The following is a 17,795-nucleotide window of genomic DNA, read 5'->3' as shown; positions in this document are numbered from 1 at the left end:
CACTGTGGAGACCGCTCATCTTTTTCACAAGTTTACAGGCACTCGTGCCTTCCATTGTCCCACCATCCTTACGCAAACATTTATCAATGTGGTCTATAAAGGCATGACTGTATTACACTCCTCTAAGCATTACAGAAAGATGCCTCACTAATAAATTTTCCGACAATCTCCAATTTAGGAAATCTTATCTTGAATTGAATCAAACTTATCAGAAGCAGCACCTAAATACTGAGTTCAAATTATCATTCCCCACCAAAAGGAACCAGGCTCCTCAGAGAAATGATTGATTCCTGGGCCAGAGCAAAGCATATGCAAGACGAACCTTAAACATTTCGTGCCAGAAAGTAAGGAAGTGCTGAGAGAGTAACAGGGATTTGTCAAATGTATATTAGAGCCACTTTAAAGGGCTCCAACTGATCAAATTACAGATAATTTGAGCATCAAAATAACTAGTAAAAGAATAGTGGGGGGGCCAGGCAGCAGATGACTGGCAGGGCACAGGGGACTTGAAGGAAGTGGACATACTGACAGGCATGTGGGTTACATGGGCACTCGCCAAACTCAACAAACCATAAGACTTAAGATCTGTGCATTCCCTGCTTATAATTATACGTCAGTATGATGTAAATTCATCATTTTTGCAGACCAAAGAAGAAAAATCACAGGATCATGTGAATGAGGCAGAAACAACATTTGACAAAATTCAACATCCATTCATGATAAATACTAGGAATAAAGGAATTTCCTTAACCTGATAAAAGACATCTACAAAACCTACAGCTAACATCACTCCTAACAGTGAAAGATAAATGCTTTCCCCTTAAGACATGAAGAAGGTAAGAATGTCTGTTCTCACCACTCCTATCCAGCATCATACTGGAAGTCCCTGATGGTGCAATACGGCAAGAAAATGAAATAAAAGGCATACAGATAAAAAAAGAAAAAATAAGTCTTGCTTTCTTTGCAGACATGATTCTCTATGTAGAATATCCCATGGAATCTACAAAAAAGCTCCTAAAACTAATAAGTAAGTTTAGCAAGGTTGCAGAATATAGGTTCAAATAATCCATTGTATTCCTATCCACTTGCAATGAACTAGAAAAATTTTTTTAATTTAAGTACCATTTATAATACCACGGAAAAACTGGAATACTTAGGTATGAATCTAACAAAATATGTATAGAATTGGCATGATGTACAAACACTGATGAAATAAATCAAAGAAGGGGCCAGTCCCGTGGCCAAGTGGTTATGTTCATGCACTCCACTTTGGCGGCCCAGGGTTTCACTGGTTCGGATCCTGGGCGCCGACATGACACCACTCATCAGGCCACGTTGAGGTGGTGTCCCACATGCCACAACTAGAGGAACCCACAAGCAAAATATACACTATGTATGGGGGGATTTGGAGAGAAAAAGCAGAAAAAAAAGAAGAAGATTGGCAACAGTTGTTAGCTCAGGTGCCAATCTTAAGAAAAAGACAGAAATCAAAGGAGACCAAAACAAACGGAGAGAGAGACTGCACTCCTGGGCTGGAAGACTCCAGGCTGTCACGGTATTATTTCTCTCCACACTGGTCAACACACTCAATGCAATCCAAATCCAAACCCTAGCAGGATGTTTTGTAGATATGGACAAGCTGATTCCAAAATTTAACGAAAAGAGAAAGGAACTAGAATGATCAAAACAACAGTGAAAAAGAACAAAGCTGAAGAACTCACACTATCTGATTTCAAGACTTACTACAAAGCTATGGTAGTCAAGACAGTGTTGCATTAGCAAAAAGATTGACACATAGATCAACGGAAGAGAACAGAGTCTAGAAATAAACCCACATAGATAGGATCAACTGATTTTTGGCAAAGATTCAAAGTCAATCCAGTGGATATAGGATAGTCCTTTTAAGAAACAGCGCTGGAACAACTGGACATTGATATGCAAAGAAATGAACCTATACTTATGCTTGCCACAATATACAAAACTTTACTCAAAATGGCTCATAGACTTACACGTAAAACATAAAACTACACAACTTGTAGAAGAAAACATAGAAAACTTTTGTGACCTTGAGTTGAGCAAAGAGTTCTTAATATGTCAAAAGCACAATCCATAAAAGAAAAAAGTTGATAAAATAGAATGCAAAAATTTAATACTTTTGCTCTGTGAAAATAGCATACAAGAAGAAAAAGATAAGCTACAGAATGGGAGAAAAATATGTGCAAATTTATATCTGACCAAAAACTTATATCCAGATTATGCAAAGAATTCTCAAATGCAACAATAAAACAAATGACTCAATGAAAAAAAAAGATGAAAGAAATGAAAATTCACTACAGAAGATATGTAAATGGCAAATGACTCCATAAAAACACGTTCATCATCATTAGTCTTTAGAGATATACAAATTAAAACCACTACACATATTAGAATGACTACGAAAGAAAACTGACAGTGAGTACTGGGGAAGATGCAGAACAATGGGAATGCTCATTGTTGGTGGGAATGCAAAATGGTACAGCCATAAAAACGTTTGGCAGTTTCTTATAAAGTTAAACATACACTTACTAAACAACCCAGCAATCCGTCTCCTAGGTATTTACCAAATGAAATGAAGGCCTATGTTCACACAAAAAACTACATATGAACATTCACAGCAGCTGTGTTCATTAGGGCCAAAAAGGAAACACTCAAATGTCCTTCAAAGGGTGTGTGGATAAACAAACTTGGGAACATTCATACAATGGAATACCATTTAGCAAAAAAAGAAACAAACTATTGGTAAATGCAGCAACCTGGATGAATCTCAAACGCACTATGCTACGTAAAAGCAGCCAGACTGAAAAGGCAACATACCGTATGACTCCATTTATATTACACTCTGGAAAAGGCAAACTCACTGGGATGGAGAAGAAAGGTTAAGGGAGGGGTGAGGTTTGACCACCAAGAGGTAGCATGAGGAGACATTTAGGGGATGACAGAACTCCTCTGGTTCTTAACTGTGGTGGTGCTTACAGAACTTCATGTGTTTGTCAAAACTCATAGAACTATAGACCAAAAAGAGTGCATTTTATTGAATTAAGTAACTTCAGGCAAACAAATACTGTTAGTGACATACTATAACCCACTGATTAAAATAAGAATCCATATATAAATATATAAATGGAAGAAAAAAGAAAGTTTGTCTTTACAGTAGAATGCCAATTAATAAATGGAGAAGGAGTAATGAAGTTAGAAAATCCATTTTGCAATCTCTCAGGTAATTGATTCTAGCAAGACTCATCAATAGATGCTAAAATTAGTGGTTGAAAGTTTAATGAGACAAGATATTTACATAGTCTCCAAATTACTTATCATTTACCAAAGGAAAAATAATAACCTCCCACTAGAAAAGCCTGGTAGACACCATCTTCACCCAGAGGTCAAAGTGAACATCACCAATTACAGGAGGAACAGACACCACGGCCTCCTGATATGACACATGGAGCTGGACAGAGCACTCCTTCTGTGGTATTCCTCTCAAAAATACATGACCTGAATCAGACACAGGAAACATCAGACAATCCCATATCAAAGAACATACTATGAAATAACTAGCCTGTACTCCTAAAAAATGTGAGGGTCAGCCCTAGTGGCCAGGTGGTTAAGTTTGGCGCGCTCCACTTCAGTGGCCCGGGTTCAGTTCCCCAGCGCACATCTACACCACTCATCTGTCAGTGGCCAGATGTTGCAGCAGCTCACATACAAAAAGAGGAAGACTGGCAACAGATGTTAGCTCAGGGTGAATCTTCATCAGCAGGAAAAAAAAAATTGTGAAGGCCATGAAAGACTGAGGAGCTGGTCCAGATTAAAGAAGACCAAAGAGGCATGACAACTAAACACAATGGGCTGTTTCCCCCAGACTGGGGAAAATAACTGCACAGGACACCATCAGGCCAAGAGACAATCGGCACGAGAGCTCTAGCTTATTTAACAGACTGTATCCCTGTGGAATGTCCTGATTTGACTGCTGTACTGTAGTTGGGTCAGACATATCCTACCCAACACATGCTACAAGAGTCAGGGACACAAGTGTATGACGGGTGATGTCTGCAACTTACTCTCAAATACTTAAGGGCGGAAAATGTGTGTATGTGCATATATGAAAGAGGGAATGAAAATAATGCAAATGGGGAAAAAAGTTAACAAATGATAAATTTGGGTAAAGGATGTAAGCGGAGTTCTTTGTACTATGATTGCAACTTTTTATATGTTTGAAATTATATCAAAATTAAAAATAAAAAAATTTTTAAAAACATATCACCACAAAGATGGAAGTACTTTCAGAACCCAGCACAATCTATTCTAAAACTACTAGAATCTGACCTATACTTTTAGATTCTTGGCATTACTAATATAACACTGAGAGATTTAATTTTCAAAAAATTAAAAATAATTAATTTGCATTCAATTAACATCTGTTTAGAAGTATGATTCTAATGATTGCTGAAGCGTGTTTCACTTCACTTCGGCGTTTCTCATAGCTGCAGAAAATATCAAGTTATCATCTGCTTAAATTTTTTTCTTGTTCTGTTTTGCACTGTTCTCAAAAGTACAGACAGAAGACACAAGAAAGAACCAACATTTAAAACAGCACACAAGGAATCCTAAGCATACATTCAACAGGACTCTAAGTATTAGATGACATGCATGCTGAAGCTACTACTGCATTATTGGTCAATACAAAAAAAAAAAAAGGCATTAAGATCTGTGTTGTCATTTACTCATGCAATTTAATTTTATAATTTTATATTCAGGAAGACTTTTTTAAAAAAATAAGGAATGGGCTCTGGAAAAAATGCTGAAGAGCAAATAGTAAATCGAAGGTTAAAATATCTGGATGAAGGAAAAGTTTGGGATGAGACTACATTTTAGAACCATCGAAAAGTACCTGAAATGGTTGCTGCTGGGATGAAAAAGCAGCAGAAACATTTGGAGGAAGCTGGGTTGCTATAGCAACAGGAGTACCAGTCTGCCCATCCTTTCCTGTCACAACCTTTACCTGAGAGAAAATATTTTGAGAAAAAAAGGCAACTTAATTTTTAAGATTGCTCAAAATTTTGTTAGAATTTTATTGCTGATAGCTCACTGATGTTTGGTGTTTAAAAATGGAATTTTGCATAAAATCCTGTAAAAGGACACTGAACTGATTTATGACAGATTTATAACATAACAATCTAACTCAAGTGCAAATCTTGCAGGAACTCCAATGTAAAGTCATAAGTGCAATATCTTTAGATTCTGCAACTTCAAATTTTTAAAATGGGAATGGCAAACAGACTTCAAGTAACTAAGCCCTAACCACCTCACAGGCAGTTTGCACAACAGCCTCTCCACTGCCCACTATACGTGGGTCAGAAGGACAAAGGTCTATTTCGGCAAGAAGTTATAAAAAAGGTTTTCTTTCTCTTCATAAACACAGATGAGGGGGACTGAGTCCACAGACACCACTGGTGTACAAACACAGAATTAATTTCACCATTTCATGGCAACAGAGGTGAAATCCTCAACATAATCATATAAACCTTTTGGAAAATAAAAATGGTCCAACCTGGAAAGGGTGTTAAAGAAAACACACAACGGCCAAGCCACACAGATGCGTCCATAAATATCAATGAGGACGGCTTAGCAAAGAGACCAGCTTTTGTTCACCAAAGGCTGATTTCTTTGCAGGAGAAGAGCTGACAAAGATTTAAATTATTATAGCTATATCATAAAACAAAATAAGCTCCACCAACAGAGTGTACACTACACAACACAAAGGCACAAAATACAGTGCACTACAGTACATCTCACTATTGCCTTGTTTTGATTAGCTTCTTTTTTAGCAAGTACAAATAAAAACATCTTAGGAATCACTATGGTATTGAGAAATCCCAATTGTGGGATTTATTAAGCACCCCTTCCAGGCACCCAACAATTTCACTATCTAAAAAAGATTCTATCTTAAATAACATTCAATAGGTACCTGCAAAAGCGTGACTTTAAAATATGATCTAAAATCTAAGACTACATCTAAAAATTGAACTAATTCTCATGGTTTTCTGCCATAATAACTGTATTTTAATCATGAAGATACCATATAAATACATCTAGTAATTTATAATTACAACTGGTATACTATAAAAAGCAAGTGATTCAAAACCACGTTCACAGTGTTTTTAATGGATGGACCCATGTAAATAAAATGTGGAACCTGGAAAACCAGGTGCAAAGTGTCCACGCCTTTGGCTTCAGTGTTGGCTGATACCCACACCCTCAGCAGACTCCAGGGGAAAGGATGGGTCACACGAGGTTAGTTCTCCGAACTGGGAAGAATCTTTGTTCTAAATGAAAGCACTTGGTTCTGAATCAGCATTTCTCAGCACCATCCTGCACCTTCCTTCCAACAACTAGATAGGCCAGTTCTTCCTTTCCAGGAAGGAAAAAGCAAAATCCATCCTCAATTTTACTCCTGGATCAAATCCTTATGAAACCACATCTTAGAAACACCCATGCACATAGGTTCTTGTTTGTTTACAGTTGCCTAGACGCAAATCTGCACAGCACAGTCCTCTAATTATTAAACTGCTGTTTCTCACCTCGTCATTGATAACCTCAGACTTTTCTTCCTCCTCCTCCTCCTCCTCCTCTTCTTCTTCAAGGTCCAAATCGTTCTGCCTAAGATAAGCTTGTAACGGGGCATAATGTTTCTTCTTAAAAGCTAAGAAATCCATCATGTTCCCTTGAAGGTGTTGCAAGAAAAACAGTTCGATCAAATACTCCTTGAAGGCCTCCTTCAGCGCCTCCATCTCTCTGTAGTGGTAGTCCAGGCACTGCTTCCTCATCTCAGCCAGCTCCTGGGAGGCCGGGGGGATCTCCTCCAACTTCTTGGGAGCCTTTCTCACCCCCGCACTCCCCGCAGACGTGAGAGGAAGGCTGGAGAGGCCCAGCGGCACTGTGGTCCTGGAAGGGCTGGTGGGGGGAGGTGGGGACGTCATCCCAAATGCTGAAGTCCCCCCAACCCCGACTCCGACCCCGGGAAGCAGAGGTCTGGTCAGCGGCGGCCCCTGCAGCACCTGCTGCTGCTGGATCAGCTGCCCCTGGATGATGCTGCTGATCTGGGGTGGCAAGCTGGCCGTGGTGATGTGGCTGGGGCTGGCCAGGGGCTGCAGGCCGGCCCCACCCGAGGCCGCAGGGCTCTGGGGTCCCAGGTGGTGGACGGTCCCCCCAGATTGCGCATGGGGCTGCGAGAGTCTCCGTTCTCTGACTGAGATGGGAGTCCCTGCATGCTGCAGCTGCACCTGGGCTCCCTGAGCCATCTGGGCGAGGCCCGGGCCCTCCTGAAACACAAAGTGCCCGCCACTGGACGGGCTCAAGCTGATCTGCCTCACCAGCACGCTGGCGTCCACAAAGCCCCCGGTGGGGCTGCTGCTGCAAAGGCCCAGGCCGGGGCCAGGGGCGCCCGCCCGCACGCTCTGCAGGCCCGGCCCCGGCCCAGGGCTGGGCTGGGTGGGGCTCTGAGTCTGCACCTGTTGGGACAGTGGCGAGGTAACCTGGATGTACGACGGAGATCCATGCTCAAACCGCCTCTGCTGGGCACTGAACTGAAAACCTGGAGAGGTGGGGCTGGGGAGCGGCAGAGGGGCGAGCGTGATCTGTGGGCTTCCTCCCACCACCGGTCCAACATTCTGAAGGGCGATGCTCACGTTCTGCCCAGCCACCGGACTCCTGTTCACCAGCTGCTGCACTTGGTAACCGGGTGACTGGGGTGCAGACGGGCTCGCCGACGGTGCGAAGGGTGTGGCGGGGGACTGGGGTGGATTTGGATGGGCCTGCTGTTCCTCTCCTTCGCTGCTGGCGAAGACCCTGGACCTCTGCAGCTGGTGCTGGACATTCTGAGGGCCGCTGCCATGGTGCATTATCGCCCCCCTTTCTATCCAGCTTAATGTTGTCCTGAAAAATCAAAGTTAAAATCAAGTTACTTAGAAGCCAAGATAACTGTCTGATCACTACTTACTAAGAGTACCACTCAGCAGCACTGGGAGATACTAGGGAGGTCTGTTCCCAGTGGCATCTGATGAAAACAACAGCCTCTTTTGTTCATATCAAGCCACACATGAGGCGGCACTGGAAGTGATCTCCTTCAGCACAGATGAGGCCAGCACGCGCCTGGCAGGAGTGGGTGGCCCAGTCAGCTACCATGGGAGGTACCAGCAGAGGGACCCCCGCCAGCACTGGCGACCAGTGGACTCTCCCCGGAAGCCCTCCCCTGGCCTAGTGGCCCTTCTCTGTCTCCGTGTGCAGGGGCTATTTGCTCAACTCGCCCAGTGGAGGGATGGCACCCTGCTCATGGCTGCCCAGTGCCGAGGAGGCCATCAGTGACCACTGCTGGGTGCAGGAGTTCAGGCAGGGCTGTCTGCTGCAATCACTCCATCACCAGAACAGCACATCCAGCTCCCTTGCTAGCCAGCAGTTCTCATGAACTTCTGGGCAGCATCACCTGCACACACGCCCGTGTTAACCAAGCACAAACACACAGAGCTCCCATTATGTGTCAGACTCTACACTCCCAGGGGAGAGGGCCCAGGCCAGGGAGCCCTCAGGAGGCACATGGCCTGTCACAGGAGCTAGGACAAAACGAAGGTGCCTCATCCCTCAGCATTCTCTACAAGAACACGTGGAGGGTTAATTTCAAGAAAATCTCACAGGAAGAGAAGGGGAAGAGCCGGGACTTGGGCCCTCACTCTGGGGAGAGTCCTAACTCTCTGGGTCCGCAAACTCTCTGGGAGCTGGAACCATAGCTTTCAAAGAGGCTCACAGCCCAAACTCTGCTCACTGCAAAGCACTAGAGAAAGTGGTGGGACAGTGGAAGAAACCTCCTGAGGGAGGTCAGTTTTTAGGACAGGAGAAAGGAGAGGACAGAGAGCGAGGAGACTAACTCTGAGGAGAGACAGGGAGAACGCTGCCAAGTGAGACCCAGCTAGAGCCTCAACATCTGCAGGGAGATAAACCCCCCGAGGAAGAGGACAATATGCACAGCCCCGCTGCCATCTACTCCCCACCATGGCTGGGCCATGGGCACAGAAATATCCACCCACCATTTAAAACTCTCAAGTCTTTTTTTTTTTTTTTTTTAAAGATTGGCACCTGGGCTAATAAGTGTTGCCAATCTTTTTTTTTTTATTTTATTTTTTTTTTTCTGCTTTATCTCCCCAAACCCCCCGTACACAGCTGTGTATCTTAGTTGCAGGTCCTTCTAGTTGTGGGATGTGGGACGCTGCCTCAACGTGGCCTGACAAGCGGTGCCATGTCCACACCCAGGATCCGAACGCTGGGCTGCCACAGCGGAGCACCCAAACTTAAACACTAAGCCATGGAGCCAGCCCCATAAAAACTCTCAAGTCTTAACTGACACACCTAGCTCCCTATTTCTTGGCGTTCCTTTCCACCCCTCCCTGGAAGACACACGGGAGCACCCTTTCATCTTCAGGGCATCACAGCTTATCTCACTGAGAAAATGGACAAGAGATGAAAAACATCATACAGCAGAAGATACAAAACTTACAAAGTAGAAATACATGTACCATATAAATGCTGCCACAGTCCCGGAGAGTGGTTAAAATACACGTATATGAATGCTCTCACAGCCCCAGCCCCTGGTTAAAATACACGTATATGAATGCCCTCACAGCCCCAGGCCCTGGTTAAAATACACATATATGAATGCCCTCACAGCCCCGGGCCCCCGGGTGCAACACTTGTATGTATGAGATCAAAAGCCACATATTTACTGGGCTGGCCCCGTGGCCGAGTGGTTAAGTTCGCGCACTCAGCTTGAGCGGCCCAGGGTTTCGCCAGCTCGGATCCTGGGTGCGGACACGGCACTGCTCATCAGGCCACACTGAGGCGGCATCCCACACAGCACAACCAGAGGCACTTACAACTAGAATACCCAACTATGTACCGGGGGCCTTTGGGGAGAAGAAGAAAAAAAAAAAGAAGATTGGCAACAGACGTTAGCTCAGGTGCCAATCTTTAAAAAAAAAACGCCACATAATTATGGTGCACATGTAACTCCTGAGTAAACATTAAAATCAGTGCATATTTAAACTAGCAGAGAAGGATTTTCTGCTCTGATGGCTATCTCTGAAGATACAGTCCAAAGATCATGAGTAAACTGCAGCAAATACATCTAAATGAAAAATAAGGACCACATGGAGGAACGGCCTTAATTAGCAACTCATGAGCCCACTCCCACCCTTGCCCCCCAACCAGAGGGCTCAGCAGAGTGGATGTGAACTGTGGGACACAGCGTGGGAGGGGACTCTTAGGCATGCTGTTGCTTTCAAAATGAGTTTTGTTTCTGATCTTTTTAAAAATGCATTATGAGGGAGATTAGTGTGGAACTGGCACAGAAATAGAATAAACAAACACATCAGGGTATATTTAAGATTGTTTCCTTAGACTACATTCCCAGAATATCAAAAGCAATCAGTAAGAGAGAACAAAGGAAAGAAAAAAACCTCACTTATAATAACTCACAAAACCAGGAGAAAGGTCAGAACCAGGGAACAAAAAATGTTATGACAACTGATTAACACACTGAGAAAATTCTATCTAAATGCTAACCACAAATCATTCATCAAAACAGAAAAACAAATAATACAAAAGTGAATACTTACTAAAGCTCTAAAGGAAATTCAATTTCCTAAACATAAAAACAGTAAAGTTGTATCTGAAAAGATGGACGGATTTGAGGACACGCAATTTAAAAATGTTTAAAACTCTAAAGTAAATCATCAAAATCAAAAACCAAATATCTTGAGAATTTTTTTTTTTAAAGATTGGCACCTGAGCTAACAACTGTTGCCAATCTTCTTTTTTTTTCTGCTTTTTCTCCCCCAATCCCTCCAGTACATAGCTGTATATTCTAGTTGTGGGTCCCTCTAGTTGTGGCGTGTGGGACGTCGCCTCAATGTGGCCTGATGAGCGGTGCCACGTCCACGCCCAGGATCTAAACTGGCAAAACCCTAGGCCGCCAAAGCGAAGCATGCGAACTTAACCACTCAGCCAGAGGGCTGGGTGCAGGAAGAATATTTGAAGTAATTATGACAAACGACTATGACCAGTACTATTATAAAAAGCACTCCTACAAATTGATAAAACACTGAAATCCCAATAGAAAAATGAATTAAGGACAAGAAGAACAGTTCACAAGAGAAGAAAAACATCTATGGAACCAGCTTAGAGGAAACTGTGCAACCTACTAATAAAAGTAACACAGACTGGAATAACTCTTCCCAGATCCATCTGGCCAAGGCGCTAAATGACACACTGGTGCCCTACCAACCCGCTAAGAGGTATGGGAGGAGACAGAAGACATCAGAGAGGGCTCAGAGCCCAGGATGTGCCTAACGGGGTGGGTGACAGACGGTGGTGGGAAAGCAGAAGGGACTCAGCTGCCCTCATTACCTCTGACCTAGTGAGCCTACCTCTGGAATCTCTCCTAAGGAAATTCACCTATCTACTTTTTTTTTTTAAAGATTTTTCCTCTTTCTCCCCAAAGCCTCACAGTACATAGTTGTATATATTTTTTTAAATTGTGGGTCCTTCTAGTTGTGGCACGTGGGATGCTGCCTCAGCATGGCTTGATGAGTGGTGCCATGTCCGCGCCCAGGATCTGAACCTGCGAAGCCCTGGGCCACAGAAGAGGAGCGTGCGAACTTAACCACTCGGCCACGAGGTGGGCCCCTCACCTATCTGTTTTTTTTTTAAATTGTGCATAAAAAATATTCATTGCAGAATAATACAGTAAAAGTAAAGAGAAGAGTAACCAGAAATATCCAATGTCCCAGTTCTAGATGGAGACTATGTAATAAACATGGAAAAATTTTCAGACACATTAAGTGAAAAAAGCAATATTGTACAGTATAACCACTACTCTGTTAAAAATACAAATTTAAAAACTATCTACTGAAACATATGGAAATATGAATACTGACCTTTACCTGGCGAAAGAATAAAACAGCTGGAACAGCCACACAACGGAGGCACCTCAGCAAGAGAAGGACCGCGCCCCTGACATTCCCACACCAGGATGAGCTGCAAGATGCCAAGGAGCAGAGCCAGACTCAAGGGCCACGCACCGTGGGTCACTGACATGACATGACATTCTGCAACGGGCAAAACCACAGGGACAGAGATTAGACAGGACCTGCTGGGCTGACGGTGGGAGGAGTTGAGTCAAGAGGCAGGAGGGAATCTGGGGGAGTAGAAACCCTTCTATACTGGAGTTGTGATGACGGTTACAAGACTGAATGTGTTTGTCCAAATTCACAGAACCATACACTGAAGTGTTAACTTTACCATGTATAAATCACATCTCAACTTTTTTAAAACATGGTTCCCTGACTTCAGTGAGCTAAGAGTCAAGGTAGAAAGGCAAACTCAATCAACTATACTGTAAAAAAAAAACTTAAAGCAGCGTTCCTCAAAAATGTGGGACAGGGGCCGGCCCCATGGCCAAGTGGTTAAGTTCGTGCACTTCGGCAGCCCAGGGTTTCACAGGTTCGGATCCTAGGCACAGACATGGCACCGCTCATCGGGCCATGCTGAAGTGGCATCCCGCATGCCACAACTGGAAGGATCCACAACTAAAAAAATACACAACTATGGAGTTGGGGGGGCTTTGGGGAGAAAAAGGAAAAATAAAATCTTTAAAAAAAAAAATGTGTGACAGATACCCCAATGGAGAGCAAAGCTATCACCAATCACAAAACTTTTTTTTTTTTTTTTTTTTTGCTGAGGAAGATCAGCCCTGAGCTAACATCTGTGTCAATCTTCCTCCACTTTTTATGTGGGTTGCCACCACAACATGGCTGACAAGTGGTGTAGGTCTGTGCCCAGGATCCAAACCCACAAACCCAGGCTGCCAAAGCAGAGCACGCCAAACTTAACCACTACGCCACAGGGCCAGTTCCCACTCTTTTTCTTCTTAACGGCTATGTTTCTAATTTTAATGTCCATGAGAAAAAGCTGGAGTGAACCTGTTAAAGCACATGCTTCGAGGAGTATACTGCTCAGGAGGAGGCCAAAGTCATTGGTGCTGCATTACAGCACTGATGCAGCCTAGCAAAGAGCAGATCACACCAGTGTCACTGGCAAGGATGGTGCCAATCACAGGCTCACTGTCTATGCCTGCTGCTGCTCTCCCAGGGTGACGCTGACATCATAAAGGGGCACAACTGGGCGCCAGGAAAACACTACTCCCAGAAATACCTACCTGAGCCCTATTCTCAGTGTAGGGCATGGCTCCCCAGGTCAGAATCTGAGAGAGGGAGGGTAGAGGTTTGGGAGCCAGGGTACTCACAGGCCCTGCTCCCAAGCCCACCTGCTGGGCCTGGAGCTGCTCCTGCCGCCCCGCCATCCCGCCCCAGAGCCTAGGCAGCTAGGGATTGGGAATCTTTCTCTTTCCCTTCAGCAAGCAGGGAGCTCAAGTCATGAGCCTTGCTCCCCTTCCAAACCCATCTCCCTCTCTGCCTGCACATTTCCCTAAACAGATCCAGCCCTCTGGTCAGCCTCCCTGGCTTTGGGTAGTTCTGCTATGCAAATCGCTCCCAGGCTGGATGGAGAACAAGGTGAAGGGGAGGGGAATGTGGGCTGGGACACAGCAAGCACAAATTCAGAGCAGAAGGGACCAACAGAACAATGGGTGTGGAGGGCAGACAGAGGGCTACAAGTAGTGTCTGGGAACATTTTCAAGTGGAAATTCCAGAAGGCAACTTGGCAGGAGGTATCAAGAGTCTTACAGAACACTCACATCTTCTGACCCAGTAACCCAACTTCCAGATCAACTTAAGAACAAAATTAGAGCTACGTTACGATACACAAGGATGTCCACTGAAATACTGTTTACAACAAAAAAGGTGGCATGTCCAACAATAAACATCAAACTTGGATACATCTATGCAAAAAAGCATTAATACTGAATATGTGACAGTGTACACTTTGGTTTTTTCCTGCTACTTTTCTACGCTTTCCACCTTTGTCCTTAATTATCATGCATCTCAATTGGTGCTGCTCACCAAACACTCCTGACTCTCCTGCCAGCCACAACACAGGTGGGCACTTCCCTGGCCTCAGTTGGTGTGCTCACATGACTTGCTCTGGCAATGATGCAGCCATGCTGTTTGCCACACTGACTCCTTTCTGCTTTGGCAGTATACCGAAGCATGGAGATGAGCGCAACAGAGCAAGTTAACTGCAAGGAGCATGTGGCAGGCACTACACCCTCCCGGTGGACGCCACTAGCACCTGCGGTATACCTGTTAACTGCAAGAACCAGGCTTTTCATGGCTGATCCAACACATAAAGAAAATGATACATCATAGCCAGAAGAGACTCCAGCTCTCTACTCCAGTCCATCCCACAAACCTAGGCAGTCCTAGTCCTTAAGTAACAAGACCCCTGCTTCCTATCTGTCCTTGCCTCCCTGCTCCCTCTGGCAGTTGTTCACCCAATGAGCCTTACAGAGTTCTGTGGGGTCCACGAATCTGTGCCTCACCAAGATCTGCACCCAAAAAGAACAATGCCTCCCACAGACAGACTGCTATTTTTTAAGAGTTTCTCGGGGCTGGCCCTGTGGCCGAGTGGTTAAGTTCACGTGCTCCGCTGCATGCGGCCCAGTGTTTCGTTGGTTCGAATCCTGGGCGTGGACATGGCACTGCTCATCAAACCACACTGAGGCAGTGTCCCACGTGCCACAACTAGAAGGACCCACAATGAAGAATATACAACTATGTACCGGGGGCTTTGGGGAGAAAAAGGAAAAAAAAAAAATAAAATCTTTAAAAAGAGTTTCTGACTGCTATTAAGAATTTTGAAATAAAAAGTCACTTTGAAGCATTATTAAACTCAAAATAGCTTCCTGTGATGACAGAGAATTAAAATCCAAACTTTCTCAAATCAATTCATTTAGAAAAATAAAAGATCCACCCCCACAGCTCACACCATTCACAAAATTACTCCAGGGGTGGGGGGCATCAAACCATAAAAATATTTTAAAACATATGACATCTTTGTCATTTTGGGGTGGAGAAGAGTTTCTTAAACACGACATGAAACCTAGGAACAGTGTTTATTGAAAAAATAAGAAAAACTGACAGATGTTACTAAAGAAAAACATTACAATAAAAAAGTCAAAGAGGTTGATAAATATTCGAAGCATATATAACAGACAAAAGGTTACTCATCCTTATACCAAGAATTCTCACAAATTAGGGGGCCGGCCCCATGGCTGAGTGGTTAAGTTCGCACGCTCCGCTTCGGCGGCCCAGGGTTTCACCAGTTTAGATCCTGGGTGCAGACATGGCACCCCTCATTAGGCCATGCTGAGGCAGCGTCCCACATGCCACAACTAGAAGGACCCACAAATAATATATACAACTATGTACTAGAGGGATTTGGGGAGAAGCAGGAAAAAAAAAGAATTCTCACAAATCAAAAGAATCCAAACAACCCAAGAAGCAAAGAGGATATAAACCAGCAATTCTGCAAGAAATACAAATGATGGATAACATCAAGAATGCTCAAACTTGTTGATAAAGAGATACAAAATAAAGTGAGGAAACGACTGTTTAGCAGGTTAGCAAAGATCAAAAAGGCTGATGATGTTCAGGCCCAGTAAGGCTGCCGGGGAGGGGGAACCCTACCTACACATGAGGTAAGTAAAGCCAGCTACTGCTCTGAAGGATGATGTGGCACACTACCCACCACAACTCTAATGTGCACTGATCAAGGAACTCCACTTTTAGGGATCATTCATGGAAATGCACAACTGTCCGAGTATGTTCCTTATAATATTATTTATAATATCAAAAATTGCCAACAATGTAAATGCCAACCTATAGGGGATTTTAACAAAATCTGGTATAGCCACCCCTTAAAGGCAGCCACTAAAAAAAGAAGGGAGAGGGGCTGGCCCCGTGGCCCAGTGGTTAAGTTCGCGCGCTCCGCTGCAGGCGGCCCACTGTTTCATTGGTTCGAATCCTGGGCGCGGACATGACACTGCTCGTCAAATCACGCTGAGGCGGCGTCCCACATACCACAACTAGAAGGACCCACAACGAAGAATATACAACTATGTACCGGGGGGGCTTTGGGGAGAAAAAGGAAAAAATAAAATCTTTAAAAAAAAAAAAAAGAAGGGAGAAATTTGTACATACTGAAATTATATATCTTGAGTAAAGTTGAAGATACGTATAGCATATACATGTATATGTATACATGTGCAGTGGAACATATGTTTTTAAAAATTCAATATGACTACATGTATGTAAGTGTATATGCATTTCTCTATGTCTGCACACATTAAAGGCACATCTCTGGCCAACCACAGCTGTGGGGTAAGGAAGCGCGTCAGACTGCTCACTGACGAACTGCCAGCATCCAGAACAGAGCCTGGCACCTCAGAGACACTCAGCAGGTACCTGGGTGAGCAAACAGGAGAGTGAGAGAAAAGCAGAGGAGCAGTAAATTACTAAAGTATTAGCATGCTGGAGACCAAGACTGAAGACACAGAGAGAGCCAGGGCTCAGGGCGCCAATTACACCCCACTGGAGAGTTCCTGCATCGCCCTGCAGGGAGAGGCTGGCAATCACAGGTGCCCAGGCTAAATCCAGACTAAAGACAGTTTGTTTATTCTGTACAATGTGGTCTGCTGTTTGGATTTATTTCATTCAATATCTTTAAATCAGGAGATTTCACATAAAATCCTAAGTTGTCAGCTTCATTCATTAAAAATTCAAAATACTGGCGACACTGGGCCACATCTCACCAGGCAACAGCCAGCTGGAGCTGAGCAGAGGCTCTAGGCCACCCCACTCACTGCTGTCATGGTGCCCCATGAGGCCAAAGCCAAGGGCCTTGTGCTGTTCAGCACCCAGGGAGCACTGCTGTGACAGGGGAGAAGTGTTTCTCCACAGCCACATCACTGCCAAGAGAGCACTTCGAAAGGGAAGAAGCCCCCATGTCCGAGGCACAGGCAGTGTCTGGGCCAACAGCCCCCTGCAGGCCATGAGGAAACACAGGGTAGAAACGGAGGATGGGCACAGCCTGCCGAAAATAAGGAATGGTCCATAACTTCCAAACAGACATCTCCACCACAGTCACCAGCAAAAACCAGAATCTAGGCTTGCTCTTCCTAACTAAGGTCACAATCCACCAAAACACCGGGGGCTGGCGGGGCGGAGCAGCAGTTAAGTTCTCATGTTCCGCTTCTTGGCGGCCCGGGGTTCGCCAGTTCAGATCCCAGGTGCGGACAAGGCACCCTTGGCACACCATGCTGTGGTAGGCGTCCCACATATAAAGTAGAGGAAGATGGGCACGGATGTTAGCTCAGGGCCAGGCTTCCTCAGCAAAAAGAGGAGGACTGGCAGTAGTTAGCTCAGGGCTAATCTTCCTCAAAAAAAAGACAGAGAAAACACTCTAAGTATCTCTCTACAAGGCTGCTCTCCAGTACCAAATTAAATGTTTGGTTCAACTCACTCTCTCCTACTCTATATTTATGAATGGGATTTCCTATTGAAAAAAATCAGTAAAACGAAGCGTAACACAAACATAAAACTAAGTTGAAATATCACTTCTCATCTATCAGACTAACAAAAATTCAAAAGCCAGACAACACACTCTGTCGATGAGGCTGTGGGGAACCAGGCCCTCTCAACTCTGCTGTGGGATATAAATTGTCCAACCCTACAGAGGAGATCTGGCACCATTTA

At 44.4% G+C, this 17,795-nt stretch overlaps 1 protein-coding gene across 48 annotated transcripts in view; it reads right to left on the bottom strand.

The window, feature by feature from the left end:
* The window catches only part of EP400 (E1A binding protein p400), a 120,537-nt gene that overhangs the window by 97,271 nt on the left and 5,471 nt on the right, over positions 1–17,795 (bottom strand). For 14 of the 48 annotated variants that reach the window (XM_070629346.1, XM_070629379.1, XM_070629369.1 and 11 more), the window contains exons 2-3: positions 12,021–12,191; positions 6,618–7,971 (exon numbers count right to left, since the gene is read on the bottom strand). In XM_070629346.1, coding sequence (XP_070485447.1) covers positions 6,618–7,937 — 1,320 coding nt within the window. In that variant the 5' untranslated portion in view covers positions 7,938–7,971; positions 12,021–12,191. Of the gene's footprint in view, positions 1–4,927; positions 5,039–6,617; positions 7,972–12,020; positions 12,192–17,795 lie in introns of all 48 variants that reach the window. The other 34 variants (XM_070629330.1, XM_070629339.1, XM_070629334.1 and 31 more) reach the window with 5 other exon arrangements.

The sequence above is a fragment of the Equus przewalskii genome, chromosome 7 (genome assembly GCF_037783145.1).
Source record: "Equus przewalskii isolate Varuska chromosome 7, EquPr2, whole genome shotgun sequence".
NCBI lineage: Eukaryota > Metazoa > Chordata > Mammalia > Perissodactyla > Equidae > Equus > Equus przewalskii.
The sequence above is the reverse complement of the archived record's forward strand: the minus strand, read 5'-3'. Positions and strand labels throughout refer to the sequence as shown.